The sequence below is a fragment of the Mirounga angustirostris genome, unplaced genomic scaffold (assembly GCF_029215605.1).
Source record: "Mirounga angustirostris isolate CCGP_5_RB_7025 unplaced genomic scaffold, mMirAng1.0.hap1 SCAF_12, whole genome shotgun sequence".
NCBI lineage: Eukaryota > Metazoa > Chordata > Mammalia > Carnivora > Phocidae > Mirounga > Mirounga angustirostris.
Window position 1 is genome coordinate 101,414,490 of NW_026991720.1, and position 17,105 is coordinate 101,431,594.

Genomic DNA, 17,105 nt, shown 5'->3' on the forward strand with positions numbered 1-17,105 from the left:
CCACTCTTCCTGATCAGCAGTTTTGGAATAAACCAATATCCAATTTTGCGTGTTGTGGCATTTGGTGGGGTTTTTAATGTGGCTTTTTTCAAAGGGTCTTTAAAATATGCCACTGAAGCAGCAAAATAAAAAGGAAACTCATTAAAAATGCATTTCAGGATCACAAGTTCATTTCAGCGTTACATTCTTATATTTAAATGAAAGGCACTTCATTATAACAGTTATAATAACTTCTTTTCATTTACATTTTTCCTGTATTTTGCCTTTCAATTTCTTCTCCATTACCTGTCTGTCCCTACGCAGGCAAATCAGGAAGGAGACAGACAGAAGAGAGTGTGAGGCTCAGAGAGAGAGAGAGAAGGAGAAAGACTGAATAAAATGAGAAGGAACTGTGAAGGATGCTCCAGATGGTCCAGAGAGAAGTCCCAGATCCCCCGTGGTGGGGCGTCCCAGCCTGAGGCTCACGGAGCCTTCTGGCTTTTTCCTTCTCCCAAATCCTGAAACCACTAAAACTATCACTGGCCTATCTCCACGGAAGGTCGGTCGTGTTTTCAGTACAAATCATTTAAGAGAGGCAATGTAGCTGTTATTAGGAGTTCTTTTAGGGGTGTTCCGGCTGGAGCGGTGGCTAAGAGGGCAGGGGAGCCCTGGATGTGCACAGCAGCACCCGTCCCATGTTTTCGGGATCCAACAAAGGGATGCACAGGCATCTGTGAGAAAGAAATACGCCACTGAGCAGTCCCGGGTCTTGGACTCCACATCAGTGACCGTTTTACTTGGCTCTCGTGTAGAAAGGATGATACACTGGTCAGGTTTCAATAAACGCTAAAGCTCTTTTGAGAACAATTGCTTTTTTTTTTTTCCCTTTCTTTCTTTTTTTCTTTCTTTCTTTTTTTAAGAAGAGCTCTCTGTGCCCACCATCGCTGGTGTGGAGGTACCATGAAAACAAAAACAAAAACAAAAACAAAAACAACAGACTTCCCGGTAACGGGTTTTTCTTAGGAAAAAAGAATGTGTGAAAATGTATATTTAACAATTTTCTCAATTGCTTAATGTGGTTTTGGTGAACAAGGCGGCACTTAGTGAAAGCAACTAGCAGAAGCGTGTCTGGGACTAGTCAAACCTCCACCGGCTTAAACGGAGAAGTTTACACTGGCCCCTGGATGCCGTGATTACCATCACTTTTATTTTTCAGTGGGCCGGACAGATGTGCTGCCATAAGGATAGAGTGATATTTAATTACAGGCCAGTTGGAGGGATCCTGATACCAACCAGGACGTATTCGGCATTGTCCCAAATCTGCATCTGGGTCGGACGTGGCTGGGCAAAGAGTCAGGCAGGTGGGAAGGTGACGGTGACCCTGACCAGCCGGAGCTAAATCTCAAAGAGTCGATGGCCGGGCGGCCCCCAGGAGCATCCAGTAGCGAGAGATCATTATCTGTTAGAAACACTTCTGGGCCTTCATCACACACACGTGCGTGAATGTGCATATTTTAACTCCACGTAGATGCAAGGGAAAAGAGAAGTAATTGGTCCCTGGGGGCAGGTGCAGGGCGATCAGCAGGGTGCGATGGATCTTGGCAGAGTGGACCTTCGGCTGAATGTTCCGGAAAGGTCGTCAGTCGGGAGAGCTCACGCCACCCAAAATGCATACAGGAAGGGTGAAGGACATGCCTGGTGACACAGGTGTGTTGTGGCGTGACCCAAAGCTAGCTAGCTCCAGGCTGACGAGGCGCTGGGGATCCGAAGGGCTGGGGCGGGGGGGGGGCAGGTCGGACCCTGCCGTGCAGCCGTTGTCTGTGAAGAAGTAACAACAGCGGACCCAGGTGGGACCTCGCAGGCAAGCCATGCCCCCCACCCGCTCGACAGGGCGGGAAGGGAAGAAAGGCGGCCGTTGCGTCAAGAGTGAAATCTGTCTTCTAATTTGAGTCAACGGTTCTCGTGTATCTTGCTGTGCCTGGCATCTTAATCCTACTGGCAAGCTTTCCTGGAAATCTATTTGTTTCTGATTGTGCTGGCATGAATATGTAACGCGGGACCTGGAGACTCCCGAAGACGGCGTTCTCCGAAGTGACAACCCGGGGCTCGGCTCAAGGTGGTTTCCCTCTGGAGGCGTTAGCAGGACAGGGGGCACGGCCCCGCTGCGGGACGACAGAACACAGCCCCCATTACCTGTGCTCTTCTGCTGAGGCTCAGCATCAACCGCTTGCCTCCTCTGGGTCCCTAGCTTGCTTCTTGTGGCTAAGTGACATCAAGCGCGCCGAGGCTGGATCGCTTTTCCTTGGCGGGACGAAGGCTTTATCGTCATCACTAACTCAACATTAAGTCTTTACTCTCAGGGTCTACAGATGTCCCACTCGAGGGACTCTCCGTAAGAAGGTCTGAGCCCCTCTGAAGAACTTATTTGGGTACAAAACAGAGGCTTCACGGGTGTCTCCGTCATAACATTTAAGAGGGGATATCAGAAGAAGGCAGATTACAGAATATATACCTGAGCTGCAAAAATGAACTCGGGCCCACTGCAACCATACGTCGGAGCAGATTGTACTCTGATGCTGGTGATGATGGAACAGGGGAGGCCCGAGACTGTCCAGAATAACCATAATTCAGACACTTTTCTTGATCTTGATAGTTCAAAGTCCCATCACTTAGGACGACACCGCTGCATATTTGCATAGCGGGGTTTCCCCCTGCATTGCGTGGCTGTTTCGTACCACTCTCCCCTGTGATTCTCACATCGACCCCGAGGTGTTGCTGGGGACAGCAGTGCTTTTACACTTGAGTTAAAAAAAAAGAAAAAGAAAAGAAACTGAGCGGCAAAACTAGGGACGGAAGTAGTGGGATCAATACACAGTTCGGAGTGGCGCCCACGGCACCTTCCCCAGGTGGGGCTCTGGGCAGAGGCAAGGGGGCAGCCTGCCCCTGGGAGCTGCTGGGTACCAGCGAGGGAAACCCTGGTGTGATTTAGATGGCCTTCAAGGTTGAGAAGAAACTGCTCGAGAAACACTGGAAACTCAGAGAACTCGGGGTGGGACTGATGGTCAGCAAAGCGTGCCTTTTCGAACATACTCCACTCAGATCCCAGAGAAATGGAAACCTCCCTAGTATCGTCCACCTACTCAGTCCTCGTTTGGCTTCACCTGCGACCCTCCACATTTATGCGAGTGGGGACACAGCAGGAAGACAATCCATGAGTTTACTGTTTCAGGGGTTGGTTGGTTTGTTTAATAAAAGCCAGGCCAGGAACCACAACAATGACGGGCTGCATGTCCCTATTTCTGGAATAAACTTGTCCTACAAGTGAAAGAATCGGCGTGTTACTGTGTGCTTGGCACTTAGCCGCGATTTGTGGGGAGAAGTGGGGAGCAAACAGTGGGGGCTACTCTGCATATCTATACTTGGCAGGTTTATTCATTAAATGCAATTATTCTTTTTATTGGGGCAGGCAGTCATTATGTTTTGACAATTTAGTATGCCAGAATTTGATTCATTTATCAAATATTTATTTAAGCTAATTTTCACAGTACAGTCAGGCTTTACATGAATTAGCAAGGAAAGTAATTCATTTGTGAGGAATACATTCCTCCTCCGTCAGGAATGTATTAACCTGGGTCCCAGCGTCTTCTGTTAGGTGTCTATCACAAAGTAACTTACCTTCGCTTTAATTTCCAAGTCATTACAAAAGGGGAGAACCTGACTACTCTCACGCAAGCTTGACTTAGGGCTTGATGTGAGGGGTCTATTTCACGGGATAATTGGAAGATTAAGGGACGCATTAGGAAAAGCAAAGTTTGCTTAATTTTACAAGTTACGTTTTTATTGAAAACGCACGTTTACCGAAAGTAAACAGGTTTTTAGGATTCTCCCGATGTATTGCAAATGGAAGATATCATTTAGGAGACTGCCCCGAATCAGATGTCAAAAATCACAACTCCACTGAGGCCTGCGTGTCCTGACAAGCTAGCTGTTTCGCTCAATGATTTTTCTGAATTCCTGCTTAATTTCTGATGATCACTGGATTTGTTTGGCCCTGGGTGAGAGTCACACGAGGCTGTGATTTTCAAGCCTTCTTCCTACTTCCCTAAGTTATCTGATAAAAACCTTTGTGCCTCCAGAGTAAACATTTCAGCTGTTTTGTTTGTTTGTTTGTTTGTTTTAAATCCCCTTGCGGGGGGCGGTGGCAGATGCTGGTTCCGTGGTGACCCACTGATAACCAGCCCCTAGGCAGCCACGACTCGGGGTTCCTGCATTGTACATTTAAACTTTCAGTGACAACTATAGGTGGTGACTTTATTGCATTTTGCACACCTTTAGGGCAAAAGAGTCAGGTTTCTCTTCAATTCGGAGGACACCTCCTGCGTACGGTTAACAGGTACTATGGGGCCCCATTCATGTCTCGAAGACTGTCGGGGGCCATTCGAGGTGATCCCACAGTCCTGGTGGGAGAGTATGGGGCTGATCCTTTGCCACGGCCGAGCACATGGAGGGGCAGAACTATTCCCCCCACCCCTGACGTGAGAACACCTCGTGAGCTTGGACACAGCCGTGGGATGCTACGCTGTTCTCGCCCCTTCCTGTTTGGACACAGGCTACCTCCTTCTCTGAGGCTTCCAGAGCCTCCAACAGGCAGAGGCTCTGATGGGAAATTCTGTGCCCGTGTGAGATGGAAACTAAGCAGCCATCAGCAGTCTTGTTCTGAGGCTCACCTGTTGGCGGGGAAGCCGCCTGAAAACTGAGCTGGACTCGGTGACACACTGGATTTTACTGCTTTTCCACTGCTCACTCACGTTTCTAAAAACTGAGCTCTGGCAGGCTGGATTTCAAAAAGGCACATTTTACTCATGGTTTCTCAGGGGAAACCTGGAGGAGGAGTGCACGTCAGCGGCTCGCTCTCTTTTTGTTTGGTTTCGTCTTGTGTTTGGCTGGGAGGGGGGTTGGAGTTACAGGTGCCCTAACCACACAGCCCTGCTCATTAGCGGGCGGCGAGGCCCTGGGGCCCTTGGCAGGACTGGAGAGGCTGTGAATGGTCCCTGTCTGACGGCTTTAAGTCTAGGTTTGAACTGGTGCGTGTTTAGAAGCCCCTCTCGATGCTGATCGGCAAGAACAAGGCTACCCCCTGCTACGACCTGGAGCCAATGCTGCGAGCCAGGGTATTATTCTCATCCCGCTACACCCCGCGGACCTTTCCAGGCCACCAAAGGAGGAACTGCGCCAGGCCTTACCAGTGTGGCTTCTCTTGTGGACCATGAGCACATTGGGGCCGATGCAAATTATCCCACAGACATCACACTTTAGTTTGCCGTTAGGAAGTCGAATGCCTCCGGTTCCCGACAGAGCTCTGTTGCCTTGGCCACTGTGGGAGCCATTCATTTTCTCTCCCGCGGCATCAAGCACTCGTAAATCCTCCGCACATTCTTCCCCATTCAGCTCACAGGCACGCGCATTCTCTTCATCACTCTGAGCCTCTACTTTAACATTACTGGCTGAAAGACACAATATAGGGGCCACTCAGTGTCATTGCAAAAAAAAAAAAAAAAAAAAAAAAACCCAAAACGACACAGCAGCAAAAAGACAGCACATCGAAGCAGAGAAGGTTCTCAGCGGCTTGTACCACCGGGGACGGTGGCCCCGAGCTGGGCTCCGGCGGCAAGTGCCAGGGAGCCAAGCGGGGCTGGGCCGGCAGGTGATTACCGACCACGCGTGGTGCCTCCCGCCTGGGGCAGCATCCCTGCTAAGGGGTCATCAAGCCTGAAAAACTCCTCCTCCTCGTGAGGCGCCCTGTCCCTGTTTCATGGGTTAATACACACTGGGACAAAGCTCAGCAAAAGCACGTGTTCCCGTTTCTGGCCACGGACTCCCGAAGGGTTTCCGCAAGAGTTCTGTTTGTTTCTTTGGTACAGGATCCTCCTAATTCCTTTTTAGTGCCTCAGGATAACAGAGCCTGAGCCCTGGAGTGGAGCCACGATTTCCTACAGGGTCTCGAGCTGCTGAAGGGTGGATGGGCAGAGTTTGTGGAGGTGACAGATCTCGTTAGCTTCTTGAGGGGCCGGCCCCACGCGTGAGGGCGAAGAGCTGATGTTAAGGAACACACCGGCTTCTGTTTGCTCTGCATTCCTGATTCCGCTAAAGTCACACTGAGGGCAGTTATTTCTGCCATTTGCATATTTTTGTTGGCAAAGAAAATCAGAGACATTCCGTGTGCATCATTCTGAAACACAGCCTGGCGATGAACTGATGAGTCCCACCCCATAATCAGTAGGACAAACTACAACGACCCTGAAAGCTATCACTTCTATCATGGCCTCAGGGATTAAGAAGGGCGGGGAGGCGAATTTTGCCAAGTACAAGAAACAGTGACATAGATAGTAGTTCTGACTATGAAATCTCTGACCGACATTTTCAATCAGTGGGTTTCCAGGCTTTGCCCTTGGACCAGCAGCATCATCGTCAACTGAGAACTTGTCAGAAGAGCAAATTCTCCCGTCTGCCCCAGATGCGCTGGGCTAGAAGCTCTGGGGGTGGACCCAGTGCCTGTGTTGTCATGAGACCCTCCAGGGCATTCCGACGTACAGGCTTGTCTGAGACCACGGTTTTAAATAATCAACCTAGTTAGTAACCCCCCAGGGTCATTTTATGCAACGCTTTGATTATAAAAGTCGAGAGCCCAGACTCTGAAGTTGACATTCATGGCTGGGCACGTCAGCTCCACTCGTTCCGAGCGCTGAGATCTCGGGAGCAAAGTCACACACCTTCTCTGTGCCTTGGTTTTCACATCTGTCAAGGCTGGAAGGATCCGCGGTGGCCGGCCAGGGGCGCTGCGGGGACTCAGTGATAGATGATGAGGAGTCAGCTTAGCACGGGGCCTGCACATTCCCCACAGAGCTGTCCGTGGAAGGGCCCCCCGACCCCCATGACATCTGCGACCCTGACTCTGTGCTAGGCACACAGCACTTTATTTGCTCTGGGGTATTTAGCTCTCGCAGGGACCTGCTGAGGGAGGTCATGCTGTCATCCTGTTTCACAGTTGAAGACGCTCAGGCACAGAGAGGTTGAATGACGTGGGAAGGTCACACAGCCTGGCTCTAGCACCCACATTCCTAGCTGCTGACCCGCCAAGACTTTCCCATTAGCTCTCTGGGGAGGAAAATAAATAAATAAATGGGACAGTGAGTTGGAACACGGGCCAGAGCCCAGGAGGGAGTATCTCCTCTCATCCGGTCCCTATGTTACATCCAGAAAGAGGGAGTCCCCACCCGTGCTTTCCTACTAGATTCCGAAGACCAGACACCCTGGAGCGCCCCAGAGGGGCCCCCTGCTGACCTCTCCCAGCTGCCAGAGAAAGGGACCAAGTCCCACTGACATGGGGAGTGCAGGACACGGGCAGGCCAGGCGGTGGGGGTGCCGTCAGGCTTTCTGACCTCGGAGCTCTCTAGAATCCCTCTTCCCAGTCACGCCCTGTACCTTTCCAGGTGCAAGCTCATTCTCTAGGGTCTCATTATCCCCGGGCTCTGCGCTAGAAGGCTCTGGAAACACGACCGTCAAGTTTCAAAGACTCCTGAACGCCTTCACCTGGGATTATTTGTAACCATCCGACTGGCGGCTTGTATTTTTTCTCAAACGAGACTGGGGCGTTCCAGAGCACGGCGGGGCACATGGCTGTTGGCGTGGCAGGCTCTTCAGCCAGTGGCGCTGAGACAAGGGGTGTAGGTCCGCGCCCCTGTGGAGGGTGTGCGGACGTGGAGAGAACCGACCCTCGCCAGAAACCATCACTTGTTGCACGTGGTTAAGGCAGACAGACATGGCCATCACCCTGCGGTGTGCTGTGGGGCTGCCTTGTTGGGGACGTGTGGGCCTTCCTGGCGGTGGGCAGGAGAGCGGGAAGCAGCGGGGTGAACTCCCGGGTGACATGGGTGACAGCAGGCTACCTGCAGTGTGGCAGGAAGGAGGTGAGGGTGGCCTGGGGGGCGGCACGGCCCACGTGTCACCTTAGGGAGCACGGAAGTCCTCAAACCAGACCCGAGTCCCATCATAATCCGGCTTTCTCATTACCATGACGTCATGTGATAGTCGAGAACTGTGACAGAACCAAAACAGGAGGCTCAAAAGGCATGAGAGCCTGTGAGAAGCGACCCCACGATTCTGCGGACCCCAGGTACAGGTTGAGGTGGAGCTGGGCCATGCCGGAGGGGGAAAGCTCACAGACTGGGGTTCGGGGTGCCGTAATGCTGTGGGTCTCTGAAGGAAAGAGCGCAGACAATGCCCCAGGCCACCGGAGGGCCAGGTCGGGCGACCGTGACTGACGGGAGCGCGACGGGGGCCCTTGGAAGCAGACGCCACCCACGTTCCAGGTTGGAGCCAGGTGGCAGATGCAGAGAGTTTTAGGGCTGGGAGCTTGGCAGCCTCTCGGGGACAGATTCCAGGCCACGTTAGGACAGGAAAGGTCTGCAGGGACCGAGGGAGAAAGGATGACAGGGAGGGGCCGGGAGATCACAGGGGCAACACTGTCCCCACGGGCACACCAGAGCCAAGCACGAGTGACAGTTCCCTAACTATGGGCAAAATGCATTCCTATCTTTCTGTTTTTTAAAGACTTATTTTTTGGAGAGAGAGTGGTGGGAGGCGCAGAGGGAGAGCGAGAATCTCCAGCAGGCTCCCTAAAGCATTCCTATCTCTGTGGACAAATGCAAAGTGGGTGCTGGCCACACAGAAGAGACGGACGGGCTCCTGCCCTCCGAAGAGGGCGTCCCTGAAAACGGGGTGTCCCCTCTGGCTACAAGGAGAACACAGGCCAAGGGTTATTATTTCCAGGGGTTCAGGGTACGAACCTATCGTAATAAGTCACAAACACACCAGTCTCCAAAACTGTGATCTAAGGGACATAAACGTCAAGTCCCCTTAAGTTAAAAAACACCTTTTATAAAAACACAAACTCAGGAGGGGGGGAGGTGTCGGCCCCACTTGTCTAAGTGTGAAAAAGGTTTTGGGGCTTTGGGCTCAATTAGTGATGCGGCTGGAAAAGAAGAAACAGAAGATGCAGCCTCGGGGTCCTGCCCGGGGTGAGATCTGGAGTCCCTTCCCCGGGCCCGGCCGTGTGCCTCCGTTAAAAGGACACGCCCAGCCTGAAGGGGTCAGAAGGAAGGAAGTCTGTGGGGGCTGAACACACTGGGGGCGTCCACGGGGCTGGAGCAGCTCAGAGAAACAACTAGCGGGGCCGAGACGCCGAAGCCACAGGAGAGCGGGCAGCCTGGGCGGCCCGGGCACCGCGCGGCTCAGAGGTGGCGCCCGGGTGGTGGGCTCCTTCTGCGGCCGGGCAGGCGGCCTCTAGCTCATGGAGCAGAGGCGACACTTGGGTGGATCACCTCCTCCTGCATCTCCATGTACAGGAGTGATGGAGGAGTCGGGAGGCCTGACTGCTGAGTTTGTGGGCCCATTATTTTTGAATTTCCCAACCCCGCAGACGTCAAAGTCTCCAGTGGTTGCTCCGCCTAACGAAGAGTTCGCAGGACAGATGACTGGCATTGATTGAAGCTGTCCACCTGTTGGCCTGGAGCCCAGCCGAGGGAGGGTGCCAGGTTCCTACCCTGCTCCCTTGAGAAAAGTCAAACGGAGCAGGACAAGTCCTCATCACTGGTGTCCCTTGAATGACACAGGTCGACCCGACCAGGCACTTCCATGAAGCAGAGGGGCTCCCCTCGTCTGTGTTTACTGTACTTTAGTCCGCCCCTCGGGTGATGTCTCTGAGCTAACGGGGGCTCGTGTTGACTGGCCGTCCCTTCCCCGGACTCCTAAACCATGCCTCCGCCCCGTTTTCTTGGAGCTGACTGCTTAGGCGCATTGTGGTGTCAGTGAAACACTAGACTCTCCGTCGATGTGGGGATTATACTTATAAATATTTTGCGACTCCATCCCGCCCCCTCCCTTAGAAAAGTGTCGAACTCAGCATGGCACTGAACTGAACTGATTAAATATAGAACATGAGGTAAGACTCACGCACTTCTTTATCCCAGAACGCTCTGGCTCAGGCCTAACCCTGTAGCTCTTCCCGAGAGCACACGGACAGGGGCCCGATTTTATTGTTTAATAAACGTGGCTTATATTAAGAGGGAATGCCTTCAAATCTGGAGTCAAAGCTACTTTCCTTCTCAGATGCTGTCTTACATTAGGGAAAATTAAAATATTACTGTTACATAGTTTAGAGACCTTCTACGTTATTAGTAACACAGCAGACCTAAGAGAGACCCAAGACCCTCAAGGCAAGGTGGACCTCAGCTCATACACAAGTTCAGCACCGAACAGTCTGGAGAATCCAGGGAACTCAGGGTCAGCGGGGCCAGGAGGCCTCTGCATGCTGCCCAGCACTGCATGTACTCATGAATGATTAAAATGTGTTAATGCGTAGATACAACGTGCCCTGCCAGTCCCCACCTGACAAATGGGTTGTGTTTCCTCCCTGTTTTCCTTGCCCTTCTGGAATGCGTCTTCCTATTTACTGGTAAGGTAAATGTTTGGTCCTCACACTGTGCTTTTCCATGGAGAAGACATTCTGAAGTCGTCCCTGTAGTCTGAGTTTAGGCCACATGAGTCTCAAGTGCTCCATTTTTTAAATGAACAAAAAAATGGGAGGCGGAAATATTCCTGCAACCGGTGACCAGCAAGCAAAATGCAGAGGGAATGAAAATATTTACAAGAGATCTTGAATGAGCGTAATTAAAATTTGAGATGAAGAGGAAATGTGTAGATGTTTTTGTGCTGCTCTAAAAGAGATTTGGGAGAACTTTTAAGCATTGTTAAGCTAATAAAACCACTTATTCTAAGTTTTATCATTTAAAACATAGGTGTTTTGGGACGCTTGGGTGGTTTAGTCCATTAGCTGTGCGACTCTTGATTTTGGCTTAGGTCATGGTCTCAGGGCCGTGAGTTCAAGACCCGTGTTGGGCTCCGCAGCCAACAGCAACAACCTCCCCCCCAAACCCCAATAAAATGTGGGGGTATTTTTCTTGTCAAGATGCATGATTAGACACATTTTTATCCTTATTTGCTACTTTAGGCCTTTAAATGAAATGAAGTCAGGGACAGAGGGGTCTGACAAAGGAATGATTTACAAGCACATTTACATTTTCCTCAGGTTACTGGGAACACAAACTGGGATAGAGAAGGTAGCGGGGGTCAAACAGGTTATGTATTTTTAATTTTCAAGAAGGAAAACAAAGAGGTGAGGTCAGGCGAGTGGGGCAATTCTCCACCCTGCCCACCAGGTGGCGATGTTGGCCCAGAACAGCTGGGTTGCTGTTGGGGTGGGGAAGTCCTCCAGGTCATCAGCCATCTGTGCGGGGGAGGAGGAGGATATTTACAGTCTGGGGACATGGGAGGGGGAGGGGAGGAAAGAGAGAGTTACCAGTACCTTGTGAATCATTTGCGTAAATGTACAGACAAGCACATATCAAAACATGCATCATCCATCTTATAAAATCTGCAGGTAGCATGGATCTTTATATGAGCACATCACAGTATGCTTGCCCCTAGACCTCCCTCAGACTTAGTGAAAACATCTCAGACCATCTTTTCTTACTCTTCGGTGCGTTTGACTTCTCAACTTTTCAGCAGTGTGACTGTTCATCTCAAAATTAACTTGACGTCTCTGTCCCAGCACCTCCACGTTTTATATAATCATAGGAGTGCACATACATCTCTCTCTCTCTATATATGTATATATATACACACACGTATAAATACATACACATACATCCATCTCTCCCAGAAATAAATCTCAAGCTATTGTTTTCAAGTTGAATCAAAGGAAGATTGGTAAGAGAAAGATCTCGATAACTTTTATAACCTGGGAAAGTAGTCAACTTCCAGTCTGGGTTGTTGCTATATCCTTTAGGTAGCAGAGTTTTGATGACTAGGATGTCAGAATCTTACCTTTACCATTACTGACACCTTTCGGATTGTGCTGGATCAATGACTGTTACAGTATTAACAGCACGCCCTGTTTGCTGAGGTTGCTTTACAACAGGAGAGAATTTACTAATGCAGGCTCTGAAGGCTTTGGTCCTAAGGGGATGACCATTTGTGCTCCTTTAAATATTTTAAAGCATTTTAAAAAGCACACTCCATTCCTTAAAATATTCCTTCAAAGGTGCTGCCCTGATCTGTCTATGGCTTATCATCTCTCAATACCTAAAAATGAAATTAACATCTGCTTTTGGTTTAACAGCTCAGATCAGGACTGTCCTGAGCACACACAGCACTCAGTTTGTCTGCTTGGGCAGCGAGGAACCGCACCGCAGACTAACGGTCCCAAAGCCCTGCGATGTTTCTCTTCTCGGTTCTGAAATTAATACTTCAGAGCAACAGAGGGAGAGTCTGTCTCTTCCTCCTGTCCCACAAATTTGTAAAATTCATCATGCACGCACGTTGGTCTGTTTCATGGTGACAGGAAGTCTGGCCATTTTATCATCCTACTCACTCGAAGGGAGATACTCCTCACATTAATGGCAGAACTGGTTCGCCAACATTAATAGAGTGACAATTCAATGCTAGTGTTACTTCTACCCCTATTACTCCACCAAAAGGCATGTTCCACTGTCTAATCTTCCAATGGTCTGAAATGTTACATACACGCTTTATTACATCAGTGATACCCCAGATGGTAGATGCGTAATGAACAGGATGGGCAATATTTACCTCATTTTTTCAAGTATGAAGGTGGGTGATGGAGAATCATGCATTTACACTATGGAAATTGAGTATAAAATGAATACATGTTTCTGTTTTCTAGAAGCAAGGCATATACTTACGAGAGAAAGATTTGGGAATTAGTGCATGAAAATCCCTAAAGCCATCGGCCCCATATACAACTGCAATAAAGAAGGAGAAAAGAAAGCTGGCTTTTGATAGTGTTCATGAGACACAGTAAATGTTTAAAAGAAAGGTTACTGTTTTTAAAAAAGAAGTATTACTGCTCAAAATCATTAGTTAGCTACTAATCAGCTACTCTCAGCCTTCATACAGGCAACTGAAAGGTAACCCTGTGATGCTCAGAAACAGGACTGTGACATCCAGAGGTCTGAGCTCCTGGCATATTATCTACTACCCCTGCTGTGCTAAGCACCTTGGGGGTCATAACCAAGAACACATTCTAGAACTATGAGGAACTTTTCAGCAGAAGTGGTACACACGGCCCCCAGATCTGAGCATCGAGGCAGAGGTTGTCCCAGGAGAGCACGTATCTTCACAAAAGCCGTGTGTTTCTTACCGGGCTGAATGCATAGCAAACGTTCTTCATTCACCTTTTCAACATTTCGTAGAAAATGTTCATAGAAAATTAGAAATGTTCACATGACCCACTGAGTGGGGAAAATTAGTGTTTTCCCCCACCTCAAAAAGAGCTATCAATTTCTGTGGGTATTCCTTATCAGCTGCTTTCATATATGTTATCAGGGCCTCAAATCTTCAAGTTCTTGTTTTGTCTTTATAGGTCAGAGCTTCCCACCATATGTCTATGTCTGAAGGCTTAGTAGGTACCACCCATGTGCACACATGGAGCACGATGCAGACGTGTGCACACACACACACGGTTTTCTCTCCAACGGTGGCATCCCAACGTCTATTGGAGTTGCGATCACAGCGCAACTGCTGAATTAAACTTGTTGGATCACCCACTGAATTAGCAGAGGAAAGACCCCACGGTGTCCTGCAGGAAACAGACCCACTGACCTTGCTGAAACTGTTCTAGCTTCCAAATTTATCTGACCACAGACCGTCCTGGTTTTCCCAGGAAGTATTTATTAGAATATTGGGATAATGGGCAAAGCTGTTCGTTGAAGTGACCACCTTAATTATTTCCCAACAAACAGTCTGAATCTAACAGAGACGGTCACTATCATGTGTCCCATCAAACAGGCAGGTCAGCGGCGGCTTGCCCAGGTGTACCTGTGCTCAAGGTCGGCAGCCGGCCAGCAAAACGATGCCAATTTTACAGTGACCTTTGCACTGAGCTCCATCCCCAGTCTCTCCGTGCATGAGAGTGCGCCCATCTCAGATGATGGGAGAAAAGGCATGTCTTATCTTTTAAAAATGGGGGCATTACAATACATGATCTAAGGCTCTGATTGAATTTTTAATCAGACACTGCCACATACCCTGAGATGCTGCTCAGATGGCCCTGGGTGTCCCCTCAGCTCCACAGGCCACACCTTGTGTGCATCATGATGAGCACGGTGACGAGAGGTGTTCACGGCCACTAGTAAATTACGGGTACAGGAGCAAAGGGATTTGAAAGGTACGCTAAATACAAACTGCCTGATGGTGGAAAATGTAGACTTGCATAGGGCTCGGGTCATCCAAGTGTAAGCCCTGAAATACAGAACACCATCACGGTACCTCATTAGACATTAAATGTTCATCGTTTTCAAGAGAATCCATTCCTTGCCTACTGTAATTCAAACTTTTTGAGTTTTGTCCTTCATCTTTGATTCCCTAAAATGGACAAAAAGCTTAAAAAACCAAACACGGCTATAGCCATAGAGTTGTTCTACTTCCCCCTAAGAAAGCTGAGCCGATAGGAATTCACTCTTGGTCACGCACCACACATGTTCGAGCACAACCAACTTCTCAGTCTGGAAGAAGAACAAGGCATTCCTCTGGACGGTAATTATGCACAACAGGAAAACACGAAGTTCACCCTATCCTGTTCTGTCCAGTTTTGTCTGCTTCTGTCCTGTCTGGTTCTTTCTGGACCTATCCTATCCTGTCAGGTCCTGTCCAGTTCTGTCTAATCCTATGCCATCCTAACCTGTCCAGTCCTATCCTGTCCAGTTTTATATCTGTCCTGTCTGCTTTCATCTGGTCCTGTCCTGTCGTGTCTGGTCCTATCCTGTCTAGTTCTGCTTCTGTCCTGTCCAGTTCTGTGGTCATGTCCTGTCCAGGTCTGTCCGGTTCTGTCTTGTCCTGTCTGGTCTGGTCCTATTCCATCCTATTCTATCTGGTCCTGTCCTGACTGGTTCTGTCTCGTCAGGTCCTGTCCGGTCCAGTTCTATCCTGCCCTGTCCAGTCCTTCCTGTCTGGTCTATCCCTCATGGAAGGCATTCACAGGGAGTTTGCAAATGCCAGGTACTTGCAAAGAACCTTCCAGAAGCTGCCTCGGTCTTCGCCATGGTCCCACGAGGCAGGAACTATCACCAGTTTACCAGGGAGGGGACTGGGGTTTCAAGGAAGTCCTGCAGTTTGTCCTCCTGGTGGTTACCATGGAAAGGTGCAAATCTGAGACCCTATCTAACCAACACATTACATTCGTGTGTAACGTGTTAGTTCTGGACACACATCCTCCCATGCAGGAAGGGCCTTTAAAGAGCTGTGTTTTCCCTATCATGGTGCTTGAAAGGTGTCAGGAGGGGTGTTAGTCCAGCTACGCACACACATACACACTTAGGTGTGCAAGCACACACACGCTCACCCACACACGGGGGCCACGGCGCATTTACCAATAGTCCCCCACAAGATGAAATGATTTGGCCACCAGCAATTTAGCAAGCATGTCCCCACTGGCTCTGCCCTCCATGCAGCTATCCCCACCCCAGCTCATCCGGGCCCTCTGGGACACAGGGTGAGCACGCACAGTGTCTCACAAGTCCCTGTCTCTCCCTGAGACAGCTGGTCGGGGGCTCACGTGGTCTGACGGGGCTCACATACTTCTGGTGAGCCCTCAGGTGGGCCACAAAACCCTTCTTCTCACTCATGTGCGGAGAGGTTTGCAGGTGAAGACCTGTCCTGTCCCTTAGCACAATCCTGCCTGTAAGCCTAAGACTCGAAGCAAAGCAGCTCCTCTCGCTGGGGCTAGACCCCGACCTGTGGGAGCAGGGAAGTGATGCTTCCATGAGGGGCTTTCAGGCGTGTGTTCTGTTCTTTAGTAAATCCCACCCCAAATTTTAGCCCATTGTTTTCAGAAGGGTACAGACAGAAAAAGATTCAAAGTATCTGAAGTTTTCTGAATGTCATGAAATGCATTCTTCTTCTCAAGACCAAATTTAGTTCATTTGGTAGGAATTTTTATTTGCCACACTGTCGCGAATATTTTCAAAGAAAATGCTGTCGATGGCTCAGATTCTAAGTTCTATTCAGACTGCTACCTTGATGAACATTCTGGAAAACAGATGAAATGCCCACAAACCGCACTTGTCAGTTTGCATTCGGTCGTGCATGTGAATCTCTCATGCTGTTGTCACCTTAGGGAGACATGAAAACAGACCTGAGATTTTCAAAACAGGAGGAGGAAGTCTGTTCCACTTTCAAGTCAAAGGACACTGACGATTTTCTGGGGAGAGTCAACATGTATAGATTCGTATTTAGGAGAAGTTAGAAATACGCTGGGGTCTGACTTTTATACATATTCTTCAAATCATATTAGCCTGTTGGGCATGGTCAGATCATTATTGTCCTATTAACTTGAGTTAGTACGGTCTGCAGTGACCTTTGCAAGGCTTACAGATCTGGCATTTCACGACTGGCAGCCTAACCCTGCCCGTGCACCAGCGACAGGGTCCCCCGATTGGGATGGTAAAGAGAGGCCAAGGACAGGACAGGTGACCCTCGCCAGAGCCAAAACATCATGGCTGCACTCCGGCTACGGAATGAGTTAACCTGCAAATCCGGATTCTCGTGGAATTCTTCCATACCTACACATTCCTGGGATGGATATTTGTTCTTAGCCCACCCTCGACGTTGGGGAGCTCCGGGTTCTGCCCAGGAAAGAGAGTGCTAGTTAATGTTTCCTGATGGCTCATTTCAGGGAGGCACTGATGTTCCAGTGTTACTAAAGAGAAGGCTGAACTACAGACAAATTTAAAGTCTGACCCACAGACGCAGAGCCGGGGAGTGCTGGTGTGAGGTCTCATACCTAAACCGAGTCGGACCTAAGCTGCTCCTTCCAGGACACACTGAGCTTTTCATCCCACCTCCTTTCCCCACCTCCCTGGCATGCAGGTTATGGTCTCACTCAGCCCTGCACCCTGCATGGCCCCAACCGAATGCCACGCCCCGAGGGGCGCACAAAATGTTTGTAAAAAGACGCAGTGAATGTATGCCAAGGCTTCCTGGCTGTGGGA

At 49.7% G+C, this 17,105-nt stretch overlaps 1 protein-coding gene across 5 annotated transcripts in view; it reads right to left on the reverse strand.

Annotated features, from left to right (window-relative positions):
• Window positions 1–17,105, reverse strand: part of IKZF1 (IKAROS family zinc finger 1) — a 95,935-nt gene that overhangs the window by 22,081 nt on the left and 56,749 nt on the right. For 3 of the 5 annotated variants that reach the window (XM_054505362.2, XM_045864960.2, XM_045864959.2), the window contains exon 4: window positions 5,223–5,483. The exons of the other annotated variants lie outside the window; for them this stretch is intronic. In XM_054505362.2, the coding sequence (XP_054361337.1) occupies window positions 5,223–5,483 (261 nt within the window). The remainder of the gene's footprint in view (window positions 1–5,222; window positions 5,484–17,105) is intronic. 5 annotated transcript variants of the gene reach the window in all.